The sequence below is a fragment of the Pogona vitticeps genome, chromosome 2 (assembly GCF_051106095.1).
Source record: "Pogona vitticeps strain Pit_001003342236 chromosome 2, PviZW2.1, whole genome shotgun sequence".
Lineage (NCBI taxonomy): Eukaryota > Metazoa > Chordata > Lepidosauria > Squamata > Agamidae > Pogona > Pogona vitticeps.
The window spans coordinates 89591534-89616784 of NC_135784.1; the positions used below are offsets into that span (position 1 = coordinate 89591534).

General features: G+C 39.9%; 1 protein-coding gene across 2 annotated transcripts in view; it reads right to left on the reverse strand.

The window, feature by feature from the left end:
* The window catches only part of ITK (IL2 inducible T cell kinase), a 54114-nt gene extending 31938 nt beyond the window's left edge, over positions 1-22176 (reverse strand). For both annotated transcript variants that reach the window (XM_020813431.3, XM_020813430.3), the window contains exons 1-3: positions 21732-22176; positions 1935-2039; positions 224-305 (exon numbers count right to left, since the gene is read on the reverse strand). In XM_020813431.3, coding sequence (XP_020669090.3) covers positions 224-305; positions 1935-2039; positions 21732-21869 — 325 coding nt within the window. In that variant the 5' untranslated portion in view covers positions 21870-22176. The remainder of the gene's footprint in view (positions 1-223; positions 306-1934; positions 2040-21731) is intronic.
* Between the last annotated feature and the right edge of the window lie 3075 nt (positions 22177-25251).

Here is a 25251-nt window from a genome sequence, read left to right on the forward strand (position 1 = left end):
ATTCAGGCATGATGGAGGGCTCTGTCCAATTGCTAAGCACTGAAGTAAGATTCATATGCTAGCCTAGTCAGCTTCTGTAAGAGAGGGACACCACCTGTTCTTATGCCATGCCCTGAGCAGCGAAATTTCTTGAGACAGACCTGGCATGCCATGATCTATTTGTATCTTTGTAGCACTGATACTGGAATTAAGCATTGATCTGAGCTATATAATGATTGGTTACCTTCTTTCAGAGTCAGTACCCATTTCTGGCAGCTTGCTTGGCTGGGGGCAAACACATAGAGGAGATAGCTGTCATGAAAAATCTGTGGGAAGGGGGAAAAGATTAGAATACCTTCTGGCCCAAAGAGAAATTATTAATTTTTGATTTAAATTTTCTGATGTATTGCTGGAGTGGAAAATGTGGCTCTGGTGTTACACCTGCAGTATAAATAAAGCATACAATTCAAAATCAAATTCTTTCCAGTTCAGTAACATGAACAAATCTGCATATAGGTTCTCATTTTATAAAAGCTACCCGGCTTCCACACTGGAAGGACATATGCAGGACTGTTCAGTCACATCCAGTTTCACAGCCAGAAGAGTCTTTTGTTCTATAGCCTGAATAGCTACTCACCACATTTCTTCCTGTACTAAATAACATATGAATTATACAGTATATCACAGAAGTGAGTACACCCCCTCACATTTCATAAATATTTTAGTATATCTTTTCATGTGACAACACTGAAGAAATGACACTCGGCTACAATGTAAAGCAGTGAGTGTACAGCTTGGATAACAGTGTAAATGTGATGTCCCCTCAAAATAATGCAACATACAACCATTAATATCTAAACCGCTGACAACAAAATTGAGTACACCCCTAAGTTACAATGTCCAAACTTGGCCCAAGTAGCCATTTTCCTCCCTGGTGTCATGAGACCCATTAGTGTCACAAGTCTCAGGTGGTGAAGGGAGATTATATTTTGATTATATAATCAAAATAATGCAACACACAACCATTAATGTCTAAACCACTGGCTACAAAAGTGAGTGACTTTTGTCTAAATTGTGACAATGTCCAAATTGGGCACAAATATATATATCACACACCACAGCTTGAATGTTTTTCTGACCCTTGAATAAACCTTAACACCAAAATGTAAGCAAGGCTGGAAGACTAAGAGTTTATTTTGTAATATTTTCCCATGGTGTCACCTCACAATCTCTTAAAATTCTTGACCTGTGAATTTTGACCACAAACTCCTAAGGACACAACTCGGGATATTGATGTGCCTCCACACAAAGACATAAAATAATGTAGCATTGTGTTTTTTCCCTTCAATTGTCCCTGCCATTTTATGTAGTCTTCTATAAATTAGGACAGAATTATAAGCAAGTGATCCAATTTGTTCAATATAGTGAAACCACTCATTTAATGTATCTTATCATCAGTTATTTAAAAGTAATAAGGTTGTCAATATGCCTAATTTTGTTATAAACATTAAAAGGGTTGTAGTATAATAAATAAAAAATGTGAGAAAATAATTCAAATTAATCAGGGATACCTATGTAAGAATATTTACTGAGTCACACATTCTTTAATGTAACAAACCTTGCTGCCAATATAACACTGCCACCTGATGGAGAATTGACATGAATGAAAACAAAAAACGGATGATATCAGGTATTTACAACAACACTTTTTCGTTATCACCCAAACTTAGAAAATGAGCTTTTGTGGACAGTGAAATGTTGAATGAAATGTCAGTTTCATACTAAATGAAGGATATTTTATTCAAAATTTTCATTCTGTTTCCATATGTCTGATGAAGTGGATGTATCCACAAAAGCTCACATTAAAATATAATAGTTAGTCTTTAAGGTGCTACATTTTTGTTTTGTTTCTTTGAATGCTGGCTGATATGTTTATGAGAGTGACTTTCACTTACCTGAAAAGGATATTTGTAATGACATGGAACAGTGATGTCACTTTTCACAATTTCTACACATTTAATCTTGGACAGTTCAATTGATCCCTTTAAAATTCTTTTTTTCTGTGAGATAAAAAAAAGAAGAGAATTGGGTCAGTGACTGCAATTTAGTGTAAGTATTAAGGGACATAAGGGAAGTGGTGGCGCTGCGGGTTAAACCGCTGAAGCCTCTGTGCTGCAAGGTCAGAAGACCTGCAGTTGTAAGATTGAATCCACGCAATGGAGTGAGCCCCCGTCGCTTGTCCCAGCTACAGCCAACCTAGCAGTCCGAAAGAATGCAAAATGCAAAAATGCGAGTAGATAAATAGGTACCACCTCGGTGTGAAGGTAAATGGCATTCCGTGTCCAGTAACATTGGCCACGTGACCATGGAGGATTGTCTGCAGACAAACGCTAGCTCTATGGGTTGGAAACGGAGATGAGCACCGGAGCCTAGAGTCGGACAAGACTGGACAAATTGTTAAGGGGAACCTTTACAATTAAGGGATACACTTCATTCTGAGGACCACAGAATTTAAGAAGGTAGCATTACCTTTTCCCCTCCACTACATTTTATACAAATCTCATTACCACAGTATTGGAAGAAAATTGCCAGCACTTGTGGGAAGTTTTAGACTAAAGTTCCATCTTGTGGCTATTAAGGGATACATCACTGGTGTTTAGCATAATCAAGTTATTGTAGTATAAAGATGCATTGTTCTATGATTCTCTCTCTGCGCATGTGTGGAATGTGTAGAAAAGATAAGTTTCTCGACCCTCTTTGGCAAAATCTTCTCTTTATGTAAATGATGGTACTTAATAAAAAAAGACATGCCTCCGGAGAAGAAGGTAGACATTTTAGAGACATTTTAGAGACATTTTAGAGACATTTTACAGGCAGACATCTTCTTCACCGGTGACATGCATCATAACTAAAGACTGTAGTCTGTCTTCATTTATCAGAGATCTCTCCCTGGTTTTCATGCAACTGCTGCTTGGCTGGCTTCCAAGCAGGGTTCCCTGGGGATTTCCCCACAAGCACTCCCGATAGCTGCTATTAATTAATAATAATTGTGCACCATCATTTCTGACTTACAGCAGCCCTTTTCAAAGTTTTCTAGGTAGACTGTACTCAAGTAGTTTTCCTTCTGGGGTGCACTTGGATTGTGCAGCTTGCTCAACATCACACAGGCTGGTTCTCCTAGGATGCACAGTGGGGAAGTGAACTCCCAACCTCTGGCTTCATAGCTAGAGTGGTCTTAATTGACCAGATAGGCGGGATAGATAGATAGATAGATAGATAGATAGATAGATAGATAGATAGATAGATAGATAGATAGATAGATAGATAGATAGATAGATAGATAGATAGATAGATAGATAGATAGATAGATAGATAGATAGATAGATAGATAGATAGATAGATAGATAGATAACTAGTTCACTGAGCTATCCATCCATGGCTGCTATTAGCTCAGGGGGAAAAGCTCCCATTATGGGAACTTTTCCAAGGAAAGGATGTTTTAGACCTAATTGATAAATTGAAGAACAATAAGTCACCAGGCCCAGTTGGCATCCACCCTGAGGAATGAAGTTGCTGATATCTTAACTAAAATATACAACATGTCCCTTAAAACAGTCACCGTGCCAGAGGATTGGAGGATAGCATGTCACACCAATCTTTAAAAAGGGAAGGAGTGGGGACCCAGGAAACTGCAGGACAGTTAGCCTAATGTCTGTTCCAGGGAAGATGGTGAAAAGCCTCATCCAAGACAAAATCTTAAAACACATAGAAGAACAAGCCTTGCTGAGGGAAAATCAGCATGGCTTATGTAAGGGTATGTCTTGCCTCACAAACCTTTTAGAATTCTTTGAAAAGATCAACAGGCATGTGGATGCGGGCAAACCAGTATTGTCTGTCTGGATTTTTATAAGGTGTTTGACACAGTCCCTCACCAAAGGCTGCTGAGAAAACTCCACAGAGTATAAGAGGGCAGGTCCTCTTATGGATTGAGAATTGGCTGAGAACCAGGAAACAGAATACGTAGGTGTCAATGGGCAATTTTCGCAATGAAGAGAGGAGAAAAGCAGCGTGCCCCAGGGATCTGTCCTAGGACTGGTGCTTTTCATCCTATTCCTTAATGACCTGGAGACATTGGCATTGGTGGCCGTGAGGTGGCCAAGTTTGCAGATTACATGAAACTTTTCCAGGTAGTGAAGACCAGAAGGGATTATGAAGAGCTCCAGAAGGATCTCTCCAAACTGGGAGAATGGGCAGCAAAATGGCAAATGTGTTTCAGTATAAGAAAATGTAAAGTAATACACATTGGGGCAAAAAAAACTTTAATGATCAGTTAACGAGTTCTGAGCTGTCCGTGACAGATCAGGAAAGAGATTTTGGTATGCTGGTGGACAGCTTGATGAAAGTGTCAACCTAGTGTACGGCGGCAGTGAAGAAGGCCAATTCCATGCTAGATATCATTCAAAAGGGGACTGAAAATAAAACAAAAACATTATAATGCCATTGTAGAAAACACTGGTAAGGCCGTACCTGGAGTATTGCGTACAGTTCTGGTTGATGGACCTCAAAAAAGACATATTGAAACTGGAAAAGGTGCAGATGAGAGTGACTAAAATGATGACTGGGCTGGGGCACCTCCCTGATGAGGAAAGGCTACAGCATTTGGGGCTCTTTAATTTAGAGAAAAGATCCCTATGGGGGGACATGACTGAGATGTACAAAATTATGTAGGGGATGGGCCCTTGGCCTGATCCAGCAGGACTCTTCTTATGAACGTATGACTAATAATAGCAGTTTTGTTGGATTTTTCCCTGTAGGGGCTAATCATACATCATGCTGTCTTATTAACTCCTTTTTCTGTGCTCACTCCCTTTGTTCTTTCTTTCTCTTCTTCTTATTCAGAGAATCAGACCTGCAAAAATGGAAGCCAGCTCTATGGGTCTTTGTGAAAAGTTTTAAAAATCTTTCCCTCTACACTATCCAAGAATGAAATTCCTAAAGTAATAAATTGTAGTTCCTCTTTTGCCATGCTACTACTCTCCCAGACAGTTACTTTTACTTTTAAGTCATCACAAATTCAGTAGCAGGGCACTGCATTCTGCAAGTAAATGCCCAATAGTTCCAAGAGCTGAGCTTATCTCATTTCCTATCTTGCTATATTCTAAAGGGTAAATAGGAGTCAAGATGCCTAGAGTCGCACAGAAACTGCACAACTTTTATCATTCATCTGCCTCCCAAGATCTTTTGGTGACAAGAGTGCAAAAGGATCCTTGTGAGTTTAATACTGTGTGTGATTGTGACCAGTTAGGTGGGTTTGGTTGGTGGCACTGTTCCAGGAAAATTGAGTAATGTCCCATTCTGTGCATCTTTCAGTCAACAGAAGGCTGAGGAGGGATTTAGCCCTATTGTATGTGAATGTTTACATTCGTTTCTCATCCATTTTAAGAAGTAATTTTAAAGGATATTTAAAAAGTAATTAAAGCTCTCCTTTTCCTTTTAGAGCTGCAAATTGTTTATACTAACTATGCATTTTCCTTAAACTAGGCTGGAAACTAAAGATAGTTCTGAATTGGTAATAACCTGTTGAACTCTTAAGCCATATAATTTCCCTAAATGTACTTGTTTTACATGAGCTCAGCTAAACCACAGTGATTGCTCTCCCAGACTCTACCCAAACAAAGGTCAGACATGTTGGAGCAAATTATGTCCAGGGCCCACTATTTTCTAGTGGGTGTCTCTCTACCTTGTAATTACATTCACACAACCTGTTTATTTTTCCTCTTTTGCCTTCAATCTTAAAATGACTTAGTATGGACAACAGCATAAAGAAATTCTAGAACTCAGACTGATTTGAGAATCATCCTTTCTGACCCAGGACTATTTCTTTCCAATCGATGGCATAGGTGGCCTGGCTGTGACTACTCTTTATTGAGATAAGACAATGTCCACATACTTGCATGGATTGAGTACGTATCTCCATGAACACGCTGTCACAAAATACCCATTAACCAGTCAAGGTTCTTGTGCTAACTAACACCTTTTCTAGACCAGTGTGTTCTTGCTACCTTTATTCATGTCCTTGTAAGAAAATTCAGATTAACTTCTTCAATATCTTATACCTGGGGCTGCCTTTGAGGCGTAGTACTGGAATGGGTGCAAGAAGAGAACTGACCTTATTTTTCAGCCATTGTCCTGCCAGATTTAACACATTCTTACTGGGTTTCTGGACTCAAAAGGTGCTTTAAGAATTCATGCACTGCTTGATCTCCCAACTTTCCACACTTATTTTGGGCAAAGGAGGTGATTGATATTGGGGATATGGTGGCAGGATGGGTAGAACATAAGGCAGAAAAGAAGGGATAGGGATTCCGTGATGTCATGAGACAGTGTTGCTTTTCACTTCCTCTTGTGTGAACAGGAGCACCGGAACAAAAGACCTACTTGGTGTGGATGCTGGAAGCTGTAATCTCCACTAGATATTCTTAACTCTTGGTAGAAGTAGAGAAAAACAACATGCTTCTTTGTCACCTATCCAGAGAAGCCCGCAGTGACCTTAATAACCACTTATTTCCACATGATCCTACCTGTATGTTCAATATAATATCAAAGGCCATTCATTCTCTCCCATCAGAAAGGAGTTTTGGAATTTAATGTGATAACATTTAAACCTCGTATTTTAAAATGGTCTAACTGTCAGCAAATTTTACAGCTGTTGTTTCATGATATTTGTACAGTCGTTCTGCTGATACGGATTTTAATCACTTATTTTTCTAAGCTGTTTCAAAAATCCAGATTTAGGTACGCATTTTAAAATAAAGACGGCATGAAAGTGAGTACAATCATTAGTCTCTTCCATTATTACTATAATGCCCCTGCTCGCCTCCAATTTGCACACATCCTCATTGTTGCCTTGTAGAAAAGAGTTCATTTCAGGGAAAATAACAAACATATATATTAGCAGAGGTTAAGAGCTGGATTTCAGCAGCAAAATATAGTCAGATAATATATTGCAATTAATGTCAATCTGGCAAGACACAGCTGTCTCTTGTGATAAGCCTTCTTTTCAGAGACAGCTCAGGGCAAGGCGGGGGGGGGGGAGTGATACTTTCCCCTCAAAGTTAGATTCAGTTTCTGTTCTCCTTGCATTTCACTCTCACATCTTTTTAAAAGTAGTTTAGGGTGCTGTTTAATTGCTCATAATGATTTTAACTGTAAGTTTAGTAATATATTAATATAACTACATACTAATATACTATATTCTAATATACTATAAACTATACTAATATATTAAGTAATATACTGTTATGATTTTAAATTGTTAAATTGTTAACATGATATGTAGTTACCCACCCAGAGTAGTCTACTCTATAGGACTAGATGGGCAGGCTATAAATGTAATAAATAAATAAATAAATAAATAAATAAATAAATAAATAAATAAATAAATAAATAAAGAAAGAAAGAAAGAAAGAAAGAAAGAAAGAAAGAAAGAAAGAAAGAATGATCAGGTGGTCATATACAGTAGCTTGCTATTTGGTTCACTTTTGATGTGTACTGGATCCTTCTCATGGGAAAAGAAACATCTCCCATGTGAATGAAAGGATCGTTCAAGGGTGAGATAAAACAGATCACACCAAAGAGCCTTTTAAGTGCAAACTGAATCTTTCCAACTTTTCTTGTCTATTAATTTATTCATGTTCTCTGACTGATTTTTGTGGTTTTATTATTCTGCTCTATTTTATTTGACTCTAAGGATTTTACAGTTAAATTTGTTATTAGCTGTTGTTTTATTGGAGTTTCTGATTGTAAACTGGCTTGAACTTTACTTAGCAGTGGAAAGGTGGGGTATAAAAGGAATAAATAATAGAAATAAATAATATGTGCTATAGAGTGACATGATCAGCTGCCCAGGTCTCCATGAACAGCTTTGTTCAGAGAAACAGCAAATTAAATTCCGATTTACGGTATTTCCCCTGGGATTATAGGAAACAAAGAAGAAATAAATTAGTGGCTGAAACCCTATTGGAGTAAATTTATGCCATGCAAGCTGGATGGCACAATTATTGAGTGATAGATACCTCTAATTAATTTAAATTTAAAGCTTCCTATCACTCCCTTCAGTTTCCTATACTTCCCAGGGATCTCTTTTGTTTTTGGAAAGCATTTGTTTACTAATTATTTAAGGGCTTGTTTTGCATTCTGAACAACCCACAAATTTGAGTGGGATTGGCTATTTCAACCTGCAGCTATTTGGCACCATGCAGCCTGAGGCACTGAACTGCTCTCTCAATATGTTGTTTTGAAAGATCCTAAAGCATAATATTTAAACCCCATTGGATTCTGTTGTTAAAGTGATAACCATTTTGAAGTAAATGTGCTGTGAATAGGGAGGACACAACTGAGTTTAGGAACCTGATGTTATTTGCCTGCACTACCTCATGTTTTCCAGCATGACCCTTGATCACCTTCAATTTGATTAGAACAAAACACCTCAGTTGTAAGGCATCGAGAGCTGAACATCCTCCTTTTCCTCACCATTTCTGTGTTTCAAATAATACATCAGGGGAACTGCAGCAGCAGCAATGGTTTAAGTTGCCCACGTGCAATGGTTTTCACAGTGAGAAGCCACAAAGCATATGCTTTACATGCATATATCCAGGTGACACAAAAGGCGAAACAAATTAAAAATTACTTGAATCCCTCTGACAAATATCAACCCATCACTTGGTTACTAGTACAGGACAGCCTATATAATATTGTTAATTTAGTTCAATTTAAATAACACTAGGAAAAACACAATTGGGCAGATGTTCTTAGACTATAACTGACAGCATTCCTCCTCACCCACTGGCTACGTGCTGGCTAAGACTGATGACAGCTGGAGAATCCAACAACATCCAAAAATGATAAATTACTATTAAATTACCAATTATAAAACCTACTGTCCAAGCTTAAAATAGTAAAGGAACACAACAGTTGGTGAAATGTGATGGAGCAACTAGACTAATTATTAACATCTCTTGGCCAAGCATTCCTCAGCAACTACTATATGCTGCTGATTCTTTCTTAGTACCGTATTTTTCGCTCCATAAGACGCACCTTTCCATAAGACGCACCAATTTTTTAGGAGAAGAAAACAGGAAAAAATAATCTGTTTTCTTTGCTCCATAAGACGCACAGACATCCCACTCCCCTGTTTTGTGGGGGGAAAGTGCGTCTTATGGTGCGAAAAATACGGGTATCTTATTTGGATAGGATGCGAAGGTGAGAAAAATGGTTGGTGGGAAAATGGATTGCCTTTTCCCTGTACAATTCACACAGGTGATCTCTGACCTGGGATTCAGCATTTTTTCTTCTTTAAAGAACAACATTACCATCTGCCTCTTCACCAATGAAGCACTCTGATGGTGCTTCCAAGACCTGGATCCCTTATAGTCATTCTTTCCTTTGGTTTCCTGTCTTGACCTGGTTGTGCCACAACTTATCCCATCCTACCTGCCAATCTGAACTGTTCCCTTGTTGTTCAGCACTCATAGATGACTGGAATGCTGATGGTAAGCTGGTGGCAGAGTGTTACACAACTCCTTCAACAAGGAGTTTCCTGTCCACAGATGGATACGCTCTGATGTGTATGTGTTCTGTAACAAATAGCTAGCCCTCTGGAAATCATTATTATTTCAGCACATGACCAGACTAAATAATAACTAATACAGCCAATATCTGATAAAAACTCATGTGATGAAACTTTTATATTTTTGCTGTTACTGTGGACCAGCAGACAAAGTCCACAGTTAAGAGCAAGAGACTTGCTAATACACGACTCTCCTAAATTCTCTACGAGAACTATATGCCACACTTCAGAAAAGTTACTTTCTGGACAACTCCCAACTGTGTAACTTTCACACATTTTCATGTACTCATTCCTATACACATGTGCTGATAGGTAAAGGTAAAGGTAAAGGTTCCCCTTGACAATTTTTGTTGTTGTGTTCAACTCTAGGGGGCGGTGCTCATCCCCGTTTCCAAGCTGTAGAGCCAGCGTTTTGTCCGAAGACAATCTTCCGTGGTCACATGGCCAGTGTGACGTAGACACACCTTCCCACCGAGGTGGTCCCTATTTATCTACTTGCATTTGCATGCTTTCGAACCGCTAGGTTGGCGGGAGCTGGGACAAGCGACGGGCGCTCACTCCGTCACGTGGATTCGATCTTACGACTGCTGGTCTTCTGACCCTGCAGCACAGGCTTCTGCGGTTTAGCCCACAGCGCCACCACGTCCCTGCTAATACATATGCCAAAATTAGACATTTCCATTTATTCCTTGCCATGTGGATCTGGTGTGTAGGAAGACACCTATTGGTGGAGAAGCAGTTGCTGACAGTTGGTTTTTACTGATTTTTATCCATGTTAGGTAGCATATTGACACTGCTGAGAAAATAATGTTTGACAAAGGGAATATTTGGAAGGGCACATGCCTTGCACAGCTGGGAAAGCACTTTGAATTATTCTTGATATATGTGCTTCAGAGTGCATAAGTTGTTACAATTCAAGCTATGTGTTGTTCTTGGGACCAGTATAGACTCCACTGATGAAGTCGGACTGTCTGTCTGTCTGTCTGTCTGTCTGTCTGTCTGTCTGTCTGTCTGTCTGTCTGTCTGTCTGTCTATATCTACGTGAAAGAATCACAAACAATGGTAGGAGTTTGGTAAAAGTACAATGCAGAAGTGCAGGCAAGGTATGTTTTTATTGTTTCTATCATCTTGTTTATAAATCTACATTTTAACTCAAAACACTGCAGCTTGAAACATGTCTACTAGCTGGCATCATTCATCTCAGAGAAAAACATGCAGTGAATGATGCTGAACCTTGAAGTGGGTGGGTGGGGGATTGAGGAAGGCCAGTCATTCATTCTCTTAACCTTACCTTTCCCATGTGTAAAATAAGAATAATAATTATACTAAAAATTGCCTTAAGTACTATGACCACCATACATACAAAACAATTTGAAAATTTAAGAGTGATATATAAATGCTTAGTATTTTATAAAATTTGTAAGGTTGGTAGGTGCATGCACACAGACGCACGCACGCACGCATGCACGCGCACACACGCACGCACGCACGCACGCGCACACACGCACGCACGCACGCACGCACGCGCGCACACGCACACACACACACACACACTGCTCTCTATGTCTGTTTTTGGCTTCCTCTTAAAAGCAGAAGTTACTTTTGAAAAGCAAAGGTGTTAGGAGTTAATGTAGCAATGAATGGATGGAAGAACACCAAGATGCAGAGTTGCAGTGTCTTGAAAATTTAAATAGCAGGTGGCATTTCTAGAAAGCAATAGTTGACTATTTGCCTGACTTTCTGACATTGTCATGATATTGTTTTTTGGAACACTGCTGGATATCATTAACACCACTAAACATATCATTTCTGGTTCTAAAAATTTCAGTGGCTCCATATTCTTATTTTCCTTCAAGAGTATATGTCTGAAGATCACTTGCCAGCATTAAAGTCCCAGCAAAACAGACATATTTTTAAAAATGATTTCTGCAGGACAGTTTGCATCTCCAGAAAACAAAAACACTTGCTGTATATCAGCAGAGGCTTTCTAATAGAGGCAATTAAAATAATTAATGTACAACTGTATTGTAACTTGTTGGGGTCTCCTTGGAATCTGTCAGATGTCCTTAGGTCAAGGTAAAATGTAGCTTATATCCATTTGCTTTTTAATTTAAGATATATTTCTGAAAAAGGCAAACTTGTGCTAGCATTTTCTCAGAAGAAAATTATTAATTAGTTAAATTAATCCACTCTGATCATATTAATGTATTCATGATTAGCTATGCTAGACCCACACTGCTGCCATGCATAGCCTGTTTGCAAAGAGGTGTTGGCAAGGGGATGAAGAATTGATGACAGAGCAGGATTATCAGAAATACCACTGTAACTCCTGGATACCATTTTAAAATTGAGGTCAGAATTATCCTTATCAAGCATAACAATCCACTTTTTGCATTTGTCTCCCCATACAATATCAATGTATCCAGTCTAGGGATGTCTAGACTTGATGTCTAGTCTAGAGATGGGATGTTTGTATTCGTCTCTGGGGGAGACGAATACAAATATCGCCAGCACAGGTGGCCAAGCCTGTTTGACCCTATCTCCCCCCCCCCCCCGAACTGGCCAGTCTACTCACCACTTGTGATGCAGCACACATGGCTGTCCTCATTCATGCTGTGCCAATTGCAGAAGTAGCCTGGCTGGGGCTTCCTCACCTCCCTCCACTGCTGACCACTCCAGCAAAGAAATGGGATGACAAGTCTCCCCGCTCACCTGCTGGAGGGACACAGGGAAATCCCAGCTGGCCTACGTCCATGATTGCTGCTGTGCAAACAAGGACGGCTGCACACATTGCACCGCAAGCAATATTAGACTGGCCGGTTCTGGGGAGGGGAGGACCAAATGGTCCCAGCCATATGTGGTGGCAATATTTGTATTCATCTCAAAGGAATGAGTTTTGGATATCATTGTGTTGTTTTTGCATTGCCTCTTTTTTTTCAGAAAAGGGGAAAAAGCCGATTAACTAGTTTGTCACATGAAGATAAGCACTACTTGGTATCAACAGAACTGCAATCTCTTTTGCCATGACTTCTACAACAAAAATCTTCAACCCTTACACAGAGCATTCTTTCTCCTCTTGCATTTAGTACATAATTGCCATTTGCATTAATGAAAGGTTTGTGCACAGAGAAGAAAAATGAATCCTAGAAAATCCAGCTATAGTAAGGATCTGTGTCTTCTGAAATTCATTGTAGAAAACACAATGAGGGACAATTTTACCATGGAGTTCAAGTTAGGCATCCTCCAGTCTCGAAAGACTATGGTAGCGTGCTCTGTATGGAGGGCTTGGAACAGCGCCTAGTGTGGCTGAGAAGGCCAATTCGAGAGTGACAGTCCCTTCCACACTGAAGACAAACCCAGTCTGTCCCCTGTCCGGCTCCCTGGTTTTGCTGCTTATGTGACTTCCTCTTTGCCTCGGCCTGCTGGGCAAGAGTCTCTTCAAATTGGGAGAGGCCGTGATGCACTGCCTGCCTCCAGGCTGAACGGTCAGATGTCAGGGTTTCCCATCTGTTGAGGTCTATTCCTAAGGCCTTCAGATCTCGCTTGCAGATGTCCTTGTATCGCAGTTGTGGTCTCCCTCTGGGGCGCTTTCCCTGCACTAATTCTCCATATAGGAGATCCTTTGGAATCCGACCATCAGCCATTCTCACGATGTGCCCAAGCCAACGTAGGCGTCGCTGTTTCAGTAATGTATTCATGCTGAAAATTCCAGCTTGTTCTAGGACTGCTCTGTTTGGAACTTTGTCCTGCCAGGTGATGCCAAAAATCCGTCGGAGGCAACGCATATAGAAGGTGTTCAGCTTCCTCTCCTGCCGTGCACAAAGGGTCCAGGACTCACTGCAGTACAAGAGTGTGCTTAGAACACAGGCTCTATAAACCTGAATCTTCGTATGTGTCGTCAGCTTCTTATTGAGCCATACTCTCTTTGTGAGTCTAGAGAACATGGTGGCTGCTTTGGCAATGCGTTTATCCAGCTCGACATCTAGAGAGAGGGTGTCAGAGATGGTTGAGCCGAGGTACACAAAGTCATGAACAACCTCCAATTCTTGTGTGGAGATGGTAATAGAGGGAGGTGAGTCCACGCCCTGGCCCATGACTTGTGTTTTCTTCAGGCTGATTGTTAGTCCAAAGTCTTGGCAGGCCTTGCTGAAATGATTCATGAGTTGTTGGAGGTCTTCGGTAGAGTGGGCAACAATGGCTGCATCATCTGCGAAGAGGAAGTCCCGCATGCATTTCAGTTGGACTTTGGTCTTTGCTCTCAATCTAGAAAGATTAAAGAGCTTTCCGTCTGATCTAGTCCGGAGATAGACGCCCTCAGTTACAGTTCCAAAGGCATGCTTCAGCATGACAGCAAAAAATATCCCAAAAAGTGTTGGTGCGAGGACACAGCCCTGTTTCACTCCGCTTTGGATGTCAAAGGGGTCTGATGTTGAGCCGTCAAAAACTACAGTGCCTTTCATTCCCTCATGGAAAGATCTGATGATGTTAAGGAGACGCGGTGGACATCCAATCTTGGGAAGTATTTTAAAAAGGCCATCCCTGCTAACCAGATCGAATGCTTTTGTAAGGTCTATGAAGGCCACTAAGAGTTCAAACACTTGTAATAAATACATGTTTTCAAATCTGCCTCTACGCAGCCTATCAACATATTATAATTGGTTTCCTTATTACAACATGCAAATTACTAATACTGTATAGACAAAACTCTTTTTGCTAATAGTCTGGTCTCAAGTATACTGGTATATGTATGGTTGCTACGCATATGCCAGCAGTCTGCCTGACAACAAGACTTTGTCCCTGCGCATATAGTCTCATGGAGACTGCCCATGTACTGCCAACTCAAGTCTTTTTATTATATTTTATTCTTTTACCTTAAAATATTTTTTCCTGCAAACTCCACTCAGATCAGCTTGACATAGATCATCCAAAAACAATCTAAAGTAATAAATTACAAAATATGTAGAATATATAGCAAAATATATTATGCAAGCCAAACTACAACAGCACTGCTATTACATACATTTAGTCTTATTCTAAGATCAAATAATAAGCCTTTGCAAATACATCAAATAATCTGTGATATACTGCATGTGTGTTTGTGTGTTGTGTTGTGTGTGTGTGTGTGTGTATGTGTGTGTGTGTGTGTGAGAGAGAGAGAAACAGAAACAGACAGACAGACAGAAAGAATGAGTGTGTGAGATAATTAGTTTTAGTTATTAGTTGCTAGTTTTTAGTTTAATAGTTACTTTCTGGACTGCAGCTCACAGGGTCCCATATTTAGCATAGTTACAGTCCATACTGTCTGTGTAAATTTGGGACTGTAATCCTTAAAAATAACTTCCAAATCTGTTCTGTGCTATAGGTAAGGTAATTCCAATGGGCATTCAAATTCTTGCTCAATTCTTAATTAATTAATTATGGTACTAAATAGATTATGTAAATTAATATAATCCCATGCATTTGTTTATTTTTCATGATCCTAAGCAGCTCATTTTTTATCCTTGTTTTATTTCATTTTATAGCCTTACAGTTTGACTTTTAACTTAGGCACTATTACTACTGTCTTTTATTACTAAAGAGGAGAGTTGCTATGGAGAACTGCCCTGGCTCACAGAGTACTCCTCTACAATGTTTTCCCCCCACTTTGGGTGGAAAGGAGCCAAACTTCAGGGAGATGTTGTATGCTCCTCTGCTGAGAAACTGAGAATTTTCTGGAAGCCTGAGACAGGCAACACCACACAACTGACAAATACAGATCCGAGGACTATGGGGAAAGTTGCTGCACAATACTATAAACAGCAAGAAAACTCAATTCCGTGAAAATAAAATTTGGAGCCAATAGTAGCAGTAAAACAGTATGGGAGACAAACATGCAAGGGACTGGTGCTGCCTAGAAAGGAAGATTTGAAAGTCCTGGAAAGTCTTCTGAAAACAACTTTTTAGAATAATTTCTTTTAAAGATTGGCTTACCTGCTAAGATATACAGCATTTGCTTATTTCATAGGGACAGTCAGAAATAGATGGTGTTACTGTAACTCTGAGGACTACAGGTTTTCCCTTCACTACACCCTCACTAAGAAGGACCAATTGGTCAAATGGAAGTTTGCTGTCTCAGCTTTACCCTCAAGTAGATATTGAAGGTCAGAATTAACAATAAAGTAGAAAGTTTAAAAATGGAGCAGTCCTTTTTAAGTAATCCTGAGATTATAGACATAACATTATCTCTTCTAGATTCCATCAGGTGCATAGGATTACACCAGTTACTGTTACCCCATCTCTGGACTCAGAAAGAAGTATAGCTACCTTGCAACTTTGGACCAATCCCTTGCCCTGATAAGCAATACTCAAAGCACTACATCACCGACACTCATCTCGGACAATAACCAAAATGTTAGTAAAATACATATATAGTATGGCGGGGGGAGAAGGAAGCAAATGAAGATCACAGATTTCATCTGGAAAAAGCAATCAGCTGCCCCTTTGGCACCATATGATTTGGTAGCACCTATGGAAGTACAAGCAAACCTTCCTATTGGTTTACCAAACATGTCCCAAGGAAGGACCAGTTATTGAAAAACAGTCATCTAAATAGACGAGTGTGGATTTTGGTAAACTAAGAATGGAATCAATGAGGAATAACAAGAGTGGAATGCTTGGGAAGATGCAGGATGACCATCAAGCCAGGAAAACGGTCACTTCTAAGAGTGAATCCATGAAGCTAATGAAAGAAATCCTGCAACACACAAATCGATTCAGATCGACAAATTTTTATCCACAAAGGTTGAGGCAATTTTGGAACTCTCTCATACTCGATTCATTTACTATACCAGTCATCCATTTTTAATCTAGGATCTTAAATTATGCCTCCCAACTGTTTTTTTAAGAGTGGTTAAGCGGTCGTGGTATTTACAGATAATGCAGTCATTCAAACAAAGGTGTAGATGAGAGAGAGAGAGAGAGAGAGAGAGAGAGAGAGAGAGAGAGAGAGATCTGACATATGTATCTGCCCTCCCCCCCCCAAAAAAATAACATGTTAAATGTAGACATAAAAACATGTTATCAACTAGTCTAGTAGACTGTGGGAACTGAAGTCCAAAGAAGTAATTTTCGAAGTAACTATCCACAACTGTACTCTTGTTGTTATGTACCTTCCTAGCTATTTTGACCTATAAATTAATAACCTCTAAAAGTTCCTATCACTAATAGAAAACAAAGGAGAATAATATAGGTTCACACTACCTATACACCAAAAGAGACATGACAGAGGACATCTGTGATGAGATTTCCCAAGATTTTAATGTCGCCTCATAAAAGCAATGATGGGTAGTCCCAGACTGGATTACTGCTGGAGGGATATATGTTCAGACACATATACATATACACAACATTTTGGGCGGGGGGGGGGGAGGAAGGCATCCTGAGTGGGGATTCAGAAGAGGTTCAGCATAGAACCATGATCTGAATCAGAAGCATGTTCTAGAGTCAGTTCCTACAACTATCTTCTTTAACATCAAACTGGCATTTGACATGTGTATGCTGCCCAGCAACATACATTCTTGGGATAACTTGAACTATGAGAGAAATAAAAGATAAAAAATAATTCCATAAAACCACTTAATCTAAATAACATCATCAAAAGCAGCAGCAGAAGGTAAGTGCCTGTCCAGACTGGCCATTTTGGTGAAGGCTGGATTGGGCTACAAAGGGTCAGTTGAGGTCAGGGGGAGGAGTGATATGCCATTTGGCTTGCTCTTCCCACCTGAACAGCAAATTACCCTTTGTGGCCTGATCTGCTATCCTGATAATCTGCAGAGGGTCAGGGGAAGTGAAATTACTTTTTCTAACACCTGCTAGATCATCGCTGATGCAATGGATCATTTCATTTAAATATTTTTTTTTCCTTTCCTGTCTGCGTATTGCCAATTGAGAAACTGCCTGCAGACAGGAAATTTTTTTTAAAATGAAATGAAATGATTCATCACATCTGGGACGATTTAGGAGATGTAAAAAATAAAATAAAATTCCCCAACCCTCCGTAGACGATCAGGGGAAGTGTTCAATTTCCGATATCCTGAAGCATCAGAATATTGGAAATTGACAGTGGAAGGAGCATCAAGGCTCGAGTTTAATCCATTCCAAACATCCACATTTGCTGCGAACTGACCAAACAGTAGCTCTCCAATCTGTACCAGAATAATAGAACCCCCTGATGGGTTCAGAAAAGTGCAGATTGGAACAAATTGGTCCAGCAATATTCATGGGTGGAGGCCAAAAAAAAGGGGGGGGGCGCAGATCAATCCAATCCACCAGTGCACCAAACAGTGGAACAAATGCCCATGTGGCTTTCCTCCAAGGCTCAGCCTCCTTTTTACCTTTTTAAAGAAATGTGTTTTTTGTGACATGATTTGGTTCTAAATAATTTCTTCTGTTATGTAACTTCTCTTACACTCATTAAAGAAAATACACTGCATACTTTCTAAACTGAAGTACATGGCTTTGGACAGTTTGAGGGACAAACTAGACAATACAGAAAAAGATTGTCCACTTCTAACATCAGCTTGCTTCAATCCATATTTGGCAAATTAGCATGATTTTGTTTTGTACTTGGTCAATAATTAGACATAGCAGGGCTTTGTTTATATGTCTGATGTCTTACGCATGTAACACTGAAAGATTTTCTTGACTGATGGGATAACATTGTAAGAGTAAAAAATATTTGCCGCAGTGTGTGATCTGACCCTTATATATGGAAAACAACGCAAGCGAAAAGGTTGAGAAAAACTTCTGTCAGTTCTCTTGCTTAATCTCATTTGGTCCTCATTCTATATCTATTTTTACATTTAAATCCTGGTACATCTTATCACAGATCCCCTACATCCGATTTGTTTTAGATTCAAGAATCCAGCTTCTTATATTTTTAAAATATAAAATTATAAATCTCTGACATGTAGTGGTATAATTTTCTGTCAGATATACACAGCACAGGCATACAATTTAGAACATTTGCAGAGATGTGCTCACTTTGGACCCTGATGGAACATTCCATTTTTAAGTTTTTCTGGATTTAACACCACATGATTTTTGCTGCACGTGAATTTTCATCAACAGGGTCCATTACTTGCTAGCACTGAAACATAGAACATAGAAGGCTGGGTGGTACATTTACAAGATCATTAAAATGTCACACAGGGAAGCTAACTTTTGATTCTGCATAGATCTTCATCAGGCTGGCCATTACGGAGCAGTGAGTGGTACGGAAAAATCACAGAAGTTCCAAAATCTATGGCCAGATGTGCAGAACGGGCTACTTGTTTAAAACAAGTTTCAAAATAGAGGCTGCAGAATCTGATGTGGAGCTGACTGTGGTGCAAGCGTATGCACGCACACGCACGCACGCACGCACGCACACACACACACACACACACACACACACACACACACACACACACACACACGCACCCCTACCTGTAATACCTAGCCTGACAAAGACCTTTGTTGAATTGAAACCTGTGAGATTTCCAATGGTTTAACAAAGGTATCATCCACCCTCAACTTCCAACTGTGTGCAAGGCCAAAACATCTCTCTCTGTGCGTGTTTCTCTCTCTCTCTCTCTCTCTCATTGTATAATAAAGAGTAACTCTACTACAACACAAATGATGCAAGCCTAAAGCATATTTGCAGGTGATGGCAGGCTCTAATTCACATACTTTCAAATGGAGGACTGATCAAGGCGCTGCATAGCTATTCCATGTTTCTCTACATAACAAATGTTAGGGGAGGAAAAAGATGGAAGAAACAGTGAGAAAGTATAACACAATTACAAGTCAAAGGCGTTGTTCTCTGGACACCAGCATGATGGAGACCTCATCCGGATGCCCTCTCTTAGAATCATAGAATTGGAAGGCATCTATAAGGGCATCAGGCCCAACTCCCTGCTCAGTGCAGGAATCCAAATCAGAGCAGATCTGACAGATGGTGGTCTAATTTTGTCTTGAATTCCTCCAAAGCTGGAGCGGTCATCGTTTCCCGAGTAATTGGTTCAGCACTTTTCTGAACCCATCAGGGGGTTCTATTATTCTGGTACAGATTGGAGAGCTACTGTTTGGTCAGTTTGCAGCAAGTGTGGATTGTTAAGACAGTTAAGAAGTTTTTCCCCATATTTAACCTAAATCTTGTATCTTGAGCCCTGTCATACACTCTGGGATGATGAAGAACAGATCCTGGCTCTCTTCTGTATTACTACCCTTCAAGTACTTGAAAAGTGCTATCAAAAGTGCTCTTGTCTGCCTCGTTTAGAGCTTGGGGCAGCAAGAGAAAAAGCAGCAATTTTGCTTCACCTCATGTCTGACCCAATGCCATGGTTAATTTCCAAACTTCAGGAAGCCTTTTCTTAGAAACCCTTGACCTTTTATATGAGGTTTTCATTGTGAAGTCACCCGGCCTCATTTACTGAATTTCAGTAAGGCCATCCAGAGGTCATCATTTTCCACTTGTAAGCCTCTTGTGTTTTTCTCTACCATTTCTTTAAGATTTTTCCCCCACCACAAAAAAGAAAAAGAAAAAAAAAGGAAAAGGAAAGAAAGATGAAGGAGCCACACGATACCTTTTTGATTAATAACAATAAGAGCAACTCATGGCTGCGATAACAGTGACCTTGATATTCAGTCAATTATTTTCTGAATCTCTCCAATCTGAAGAACTAAATGGACAAGCATAGTGATAACTTAATGACATCAACCTAGCTGGGATTGTCATCTCTTATTCTGGGCACTGGGGGTTTAATCACTTGAAACAAAAGGAAGAGTCACTGTTCTTCCCTTTCTACACTTCCTTCATTATCCCATCCACTACCCTCTATTTGCTGCGATGAACAGGTACTGTATCTAGTTGTGTTGCATAGGTTGTTAAGGGAAGAGGACAAACAACAGGCTGCAAAAGGAAGGGTTTGAAGAGCCATGTCTGCTTTTTCTCCTGCTTCTGCTGGAGATACGAAGGGAAACAGCTGATACTTGTGGTCAAGATATGACAACGTAATCCTATCAATGTGATCTGAAGTTCTTGTCTAGAATCAACTGCCTTTACAAAAGTTTTCCAAGAGTGCTCAGAGGTTAATACAGCTGCAAAATAACCAAACCAATTTCAAAAACAAGCTAAACAAAATATTAAACCAGAAAAGAGGTAACACCCATTACAATGGAATTCAACAATGACCATCAAACTCCTTAAAAAGAAAGACAAGAGATTAGGAAGAATATCATACTTTTAAGAAGGTAGCCCATGCATTGGCCTTACCAACATTTATAAATAAATGCAGAAAAGTTGTGATTCCCCCCCCCCCCCACTGTGGTATCTTAGAAAAATAAGACATTAAAGCTTGAAAAACTCCCCAAATAAAAGCATGGCTAGTGATTTTCAAGATTTGAGATGAACCATTCAATTTCTATCTGAGGACATCCTAATCCCTGGCACAGTACTGCTGTCTCAACAATTAGATTTTGTCTGTATAAGGTCTGTGTGTTTTAGGGTAATTACATTGTGTGCAAATGTGTGCTTCAAGAGTATGGAAGTCAGATGCCCCCAATTGCTTTATGGGACCCTGCTCAATTTCCTTTTTGTCAAAGCCAAAGAAAACAAAGGGCCCTGACAAAACTTTCAGTTTGCAGTTTGAGGATTCTGGTACCATTAGCAAACCACATGTAGTATTCTCATCATATTCTCAGTTCTCAATCTGCCTGGCTTTCTTGGCATATTATAAATGAAAGCCATACAATGGGAACAATAAAAATGAAGATCTGCTTTTACTGCCATTATGAAACAATTTTCTTGGAATGTAACAAGCATTATTGTAACATTAAAAAAGCTACTAAAATGAATAGGAGAAAGTGCTGGTTTACACCTACTACAAATATACTCAAGGCATAAAGACAGTCAGGGACTATGAACTACATCACATGCTGAAATGAATAAAAGTAATCGCAATCTGATTTCTGCATGTATAGAAATCAGTTATAGAAAGGCTTGGCTTGGTTTGGAAAAGAGACAACATTCCACCCAGCTTCACCCCTATATCCTTTATCCTTTGCAAATAAATTTTGAAAAAGATGTGGGCATAAATGCACATACCCCAGGACGTTGTTCAAAATATGCCAGCTTTGATTTCGTTAAAACAAAGAATCGCACTTTAAAGTTGGAGGGGGAGGTCCTTCTCTTTTGCTGGGACTTTTTGATCAGTTCTTCTTCAAGTAGAACACCGTTGTTCATTGTTCAGCATGTAATGGTCCCACTCCAGGACAGAAAGGCACCTGCCCCAATACCAGAATTCTACACAGAAATGTAGAAAAGAGAAATAACAAGACAAGACATGGTGGACTTTCACAAAAAAGAAGAGTAGGTGCCTTATCTTTCCATCTGTGATCCAGGCGGTGCTGTTTAGCTAGCTTCCTTTCTGATGTGAGAAACCATAACCACATCCTTTCAAACACTGTTCAATGAGCAGCGCACACTACATTATGGTACACAATGAACGTTCGGGGGGGGGGGGAACTAAAGGTAACTCAAAGAAAAAAAAAGAAAAGTCAAGAACCTCATTACAATAAAATGCTCATTAGTTACAATAACAAATAAATGCAGACATATGTCTGATGCGTTGATGTCTAGGAACTAGGTCAGGCATAGTGCTAATTAACTGCTTCTCTGTTATTTCATCCAGTGAATGAACATGGAGCCAAAGACATTTTCCATACAACTAATTATGAAAACAGAAAAGGTGTACAGTACTTATAAAAATCTGACAAATGCCTACTATTCCTATACAGAGGTTGAGATCTTATATTCACAGAACTGTTGGAATTGTTTTTCTACCTCGTATGTTGCCCCTAAGAGGTTTGCCTGCGAGGAACTATATAATCCGTTCCAGAGAAAATTCTGGAACAGATTATAAAGCGGTCACTATGCAAGCACCAAGAAAACAGTGTGGTAATAACTAGAAGCCAACATGGCTTTGCCAAGAACAAATCCTGCCAGACTAATCTGATCTCATTTTTGATCAGTTATCCTCCTGATAGAGGGAATGCTGCAGACATAGTATATCTTGACTTCCACAACACTTTTGACAAAGTCCCCCATGATTATAGAATCACAGAATCATAGAATAATGAAGTTGGAATGGGCCTATAAGGCCATCAAATCCAACCCCCTGCTTGATGAAGCATTACAAATGATATTCTGATTAGCATGTTAACTAGGTGTGGGCTAGATAGAACAACTGTCAGGTAGATACACAGTTGGTTACAGAATCATACTCAGAAGGTGATTATTAATGGCTCCTTTTCAAACTGTGTGAAAGTAACAAGTGGGGTATTCCAGAGCTCAGTCCTAGGCCCAGTGATGGTCAGCATTTTTATTAATGACCTGGATCAGGGGGTGCAGGGAATGCTAATCAGATTTGCAGATGACACAAAATTGGGTGGAATAGCTAATTCCCTGGAAGACAGAAACAAAATTCAAAATGATCTAAATAGGCTTGAGCACTGGGCTGAAAACAATAGAATGAAATTTACAGGGATGAATGTAAAGTACTGCACCTTGGAAAAAGAAATCAAATATACAGTTACAAGATGAGAGGTACCTGTTTCAGCAATACTATGAGCGAGAAGGACCTTGGAATCACCATATATCACAAGCTGAACATGAGCCAACAGTGTGATGTGGCTACAAAAAAGGCAAATGCAATGCTATTTTAGGAAGCCTTAGCAGAAGCATCTCCTTCATGGATTGCTGCCTTGTCTTGTCGAAGGGCCTTGAGTAACTCAGAGAAGCTTTGGGCTATTCCATGCAGGGACACCCAAGACGGACAGATCGCAGTGGAGAGTTTTGACTAAACACAGTCCACCTGGAGTAGGAATTGGCAAGCCACTCCAGTATCTTTGCCAAGAATAGCCCAAGAGAAACAAAAGGCTAAAAGATATGACTCTGGAAGATGGACCCCTCAGGTCGGAAGGCGTGCAACATGTTACTGAGGAAGAGCAGAGGACAAGTACAAGTAGCTCTAGAGCTAATGAAGTGGTTGGGCCAAAGCCGAAAGGACACTCAGCTGTGGACGTGTCTGGAAGTGAAAGGAAAGTCCAATGCTGCAAAGAAAAATACTGCATAGGAACCCGGAATGTAAGATCTATGAACCTTGGGAAGGTGGAGGTGGTCAAACAGGAGATGGCAAGAATAAACATCGGCATCCTGGCTGTCAGTGAACTAAAATGGACAGGAATGAGCCGACTCTTCATGACCCCATGGACCAGAGCATACCAGGCCCTCCTGTCTTCCACTGCCTTCCAGAGTTTGGTAAAATTCATGTTGGTAGCTTCAATGACATTGTCCAACCATCTTGTTCTCTGTCGTCCACCTCTTGCCTTCACACTTTCCCAACATCAGGGGCTTTTCCAGGGAGTCTTCTCATGAGATGGACGAAATATTGGAGCCTCAGCTTCAGGAACTGTCCTTCCAGTGAGCACTCAGGGTGGATTTCCTACAAAATGGATAGGTTTGTTCTCCTTGCAGTCCAGGAGAGTCTCCTCCAGCACCACAATTCAAAAGCATCAGTTTTTCAGTGGTCTACCTTCTTTATGGTCCAGCTCTCACTTCTGTACATCACTACAGGAAGAACCATAGCTTTGACTATTCGGACTTTTGTCAGCAAGATGATGTCTCTGTTTTTTAAGATGCTGTCTAGGCTTGTCATCACTTTCCTCCCAAGAAGCAGGCGACTTTTAATTTAGTGGCTGCTGTCACCATCTGCAGTGATCATGGAGCCCAAGAAGGTAAACTCTGTCACTCCCTCCATATCTTCTCCTTCTGTTTGCCAGGAGGTGATGGGACCAGTGGGGGTTTTGGTGTTACATGCTCTCAAATCACTTCAAACCCATGGCCACCCTAATGGTTTTTGAGGTATCTGAGGTCTTCAAGGAGCAGTTTACCACTCCCATTCCTTCCCCATACCCCCAGTAACTTTCCATGGCTCAGAAGTGATTTCAATTTAGATCTCCTAGTCCAACACTCTTTCCACTCATACTGGTTCATACACATTGTACTGTTTGGGCAGTATGTAATATACTCTTTATACTGTTATGGTAGGTAATTTCTTCATTCATCATATGCTCTCTCTCTCTCTCTCTCTCTCTCTTTTTTGAAAGATTTCTCTTTTCCTTTCTTAAATAACAGATTTAGCCACTGAGAGGTAATGTCCTAATAAGCCTACTGTTATTTTCAAGATATGATATCTTACCTCGGTATAGAAAATAAAGCAAGAAAGATAGGAACAGTGAGTTACTTTTGCTTAATTTTGTGTTTTTGCTGAAACACATTTATGACAAACTTGAAAATTAGGACAGGCTAAAAACTCAAAAAATAGCACACTTCCAAGTTACCAGTTTTCCACTACTGGTGCTTTGGCAATTTTATGGATATATATATTTTTTTGTAATGGACATGAACCCCAAAAAACTACCAACATTCTTGTCTGCCATGCCAGAGATTGAATCTAACCATTCATCAGATTGACCTTAGATTCTCTAGTTGGATAAAGTGGATAGCTAAAACCAGAATGGCTAAAGCTTTTTAAAAATATATGTTTTTATAGTACAAACAATAT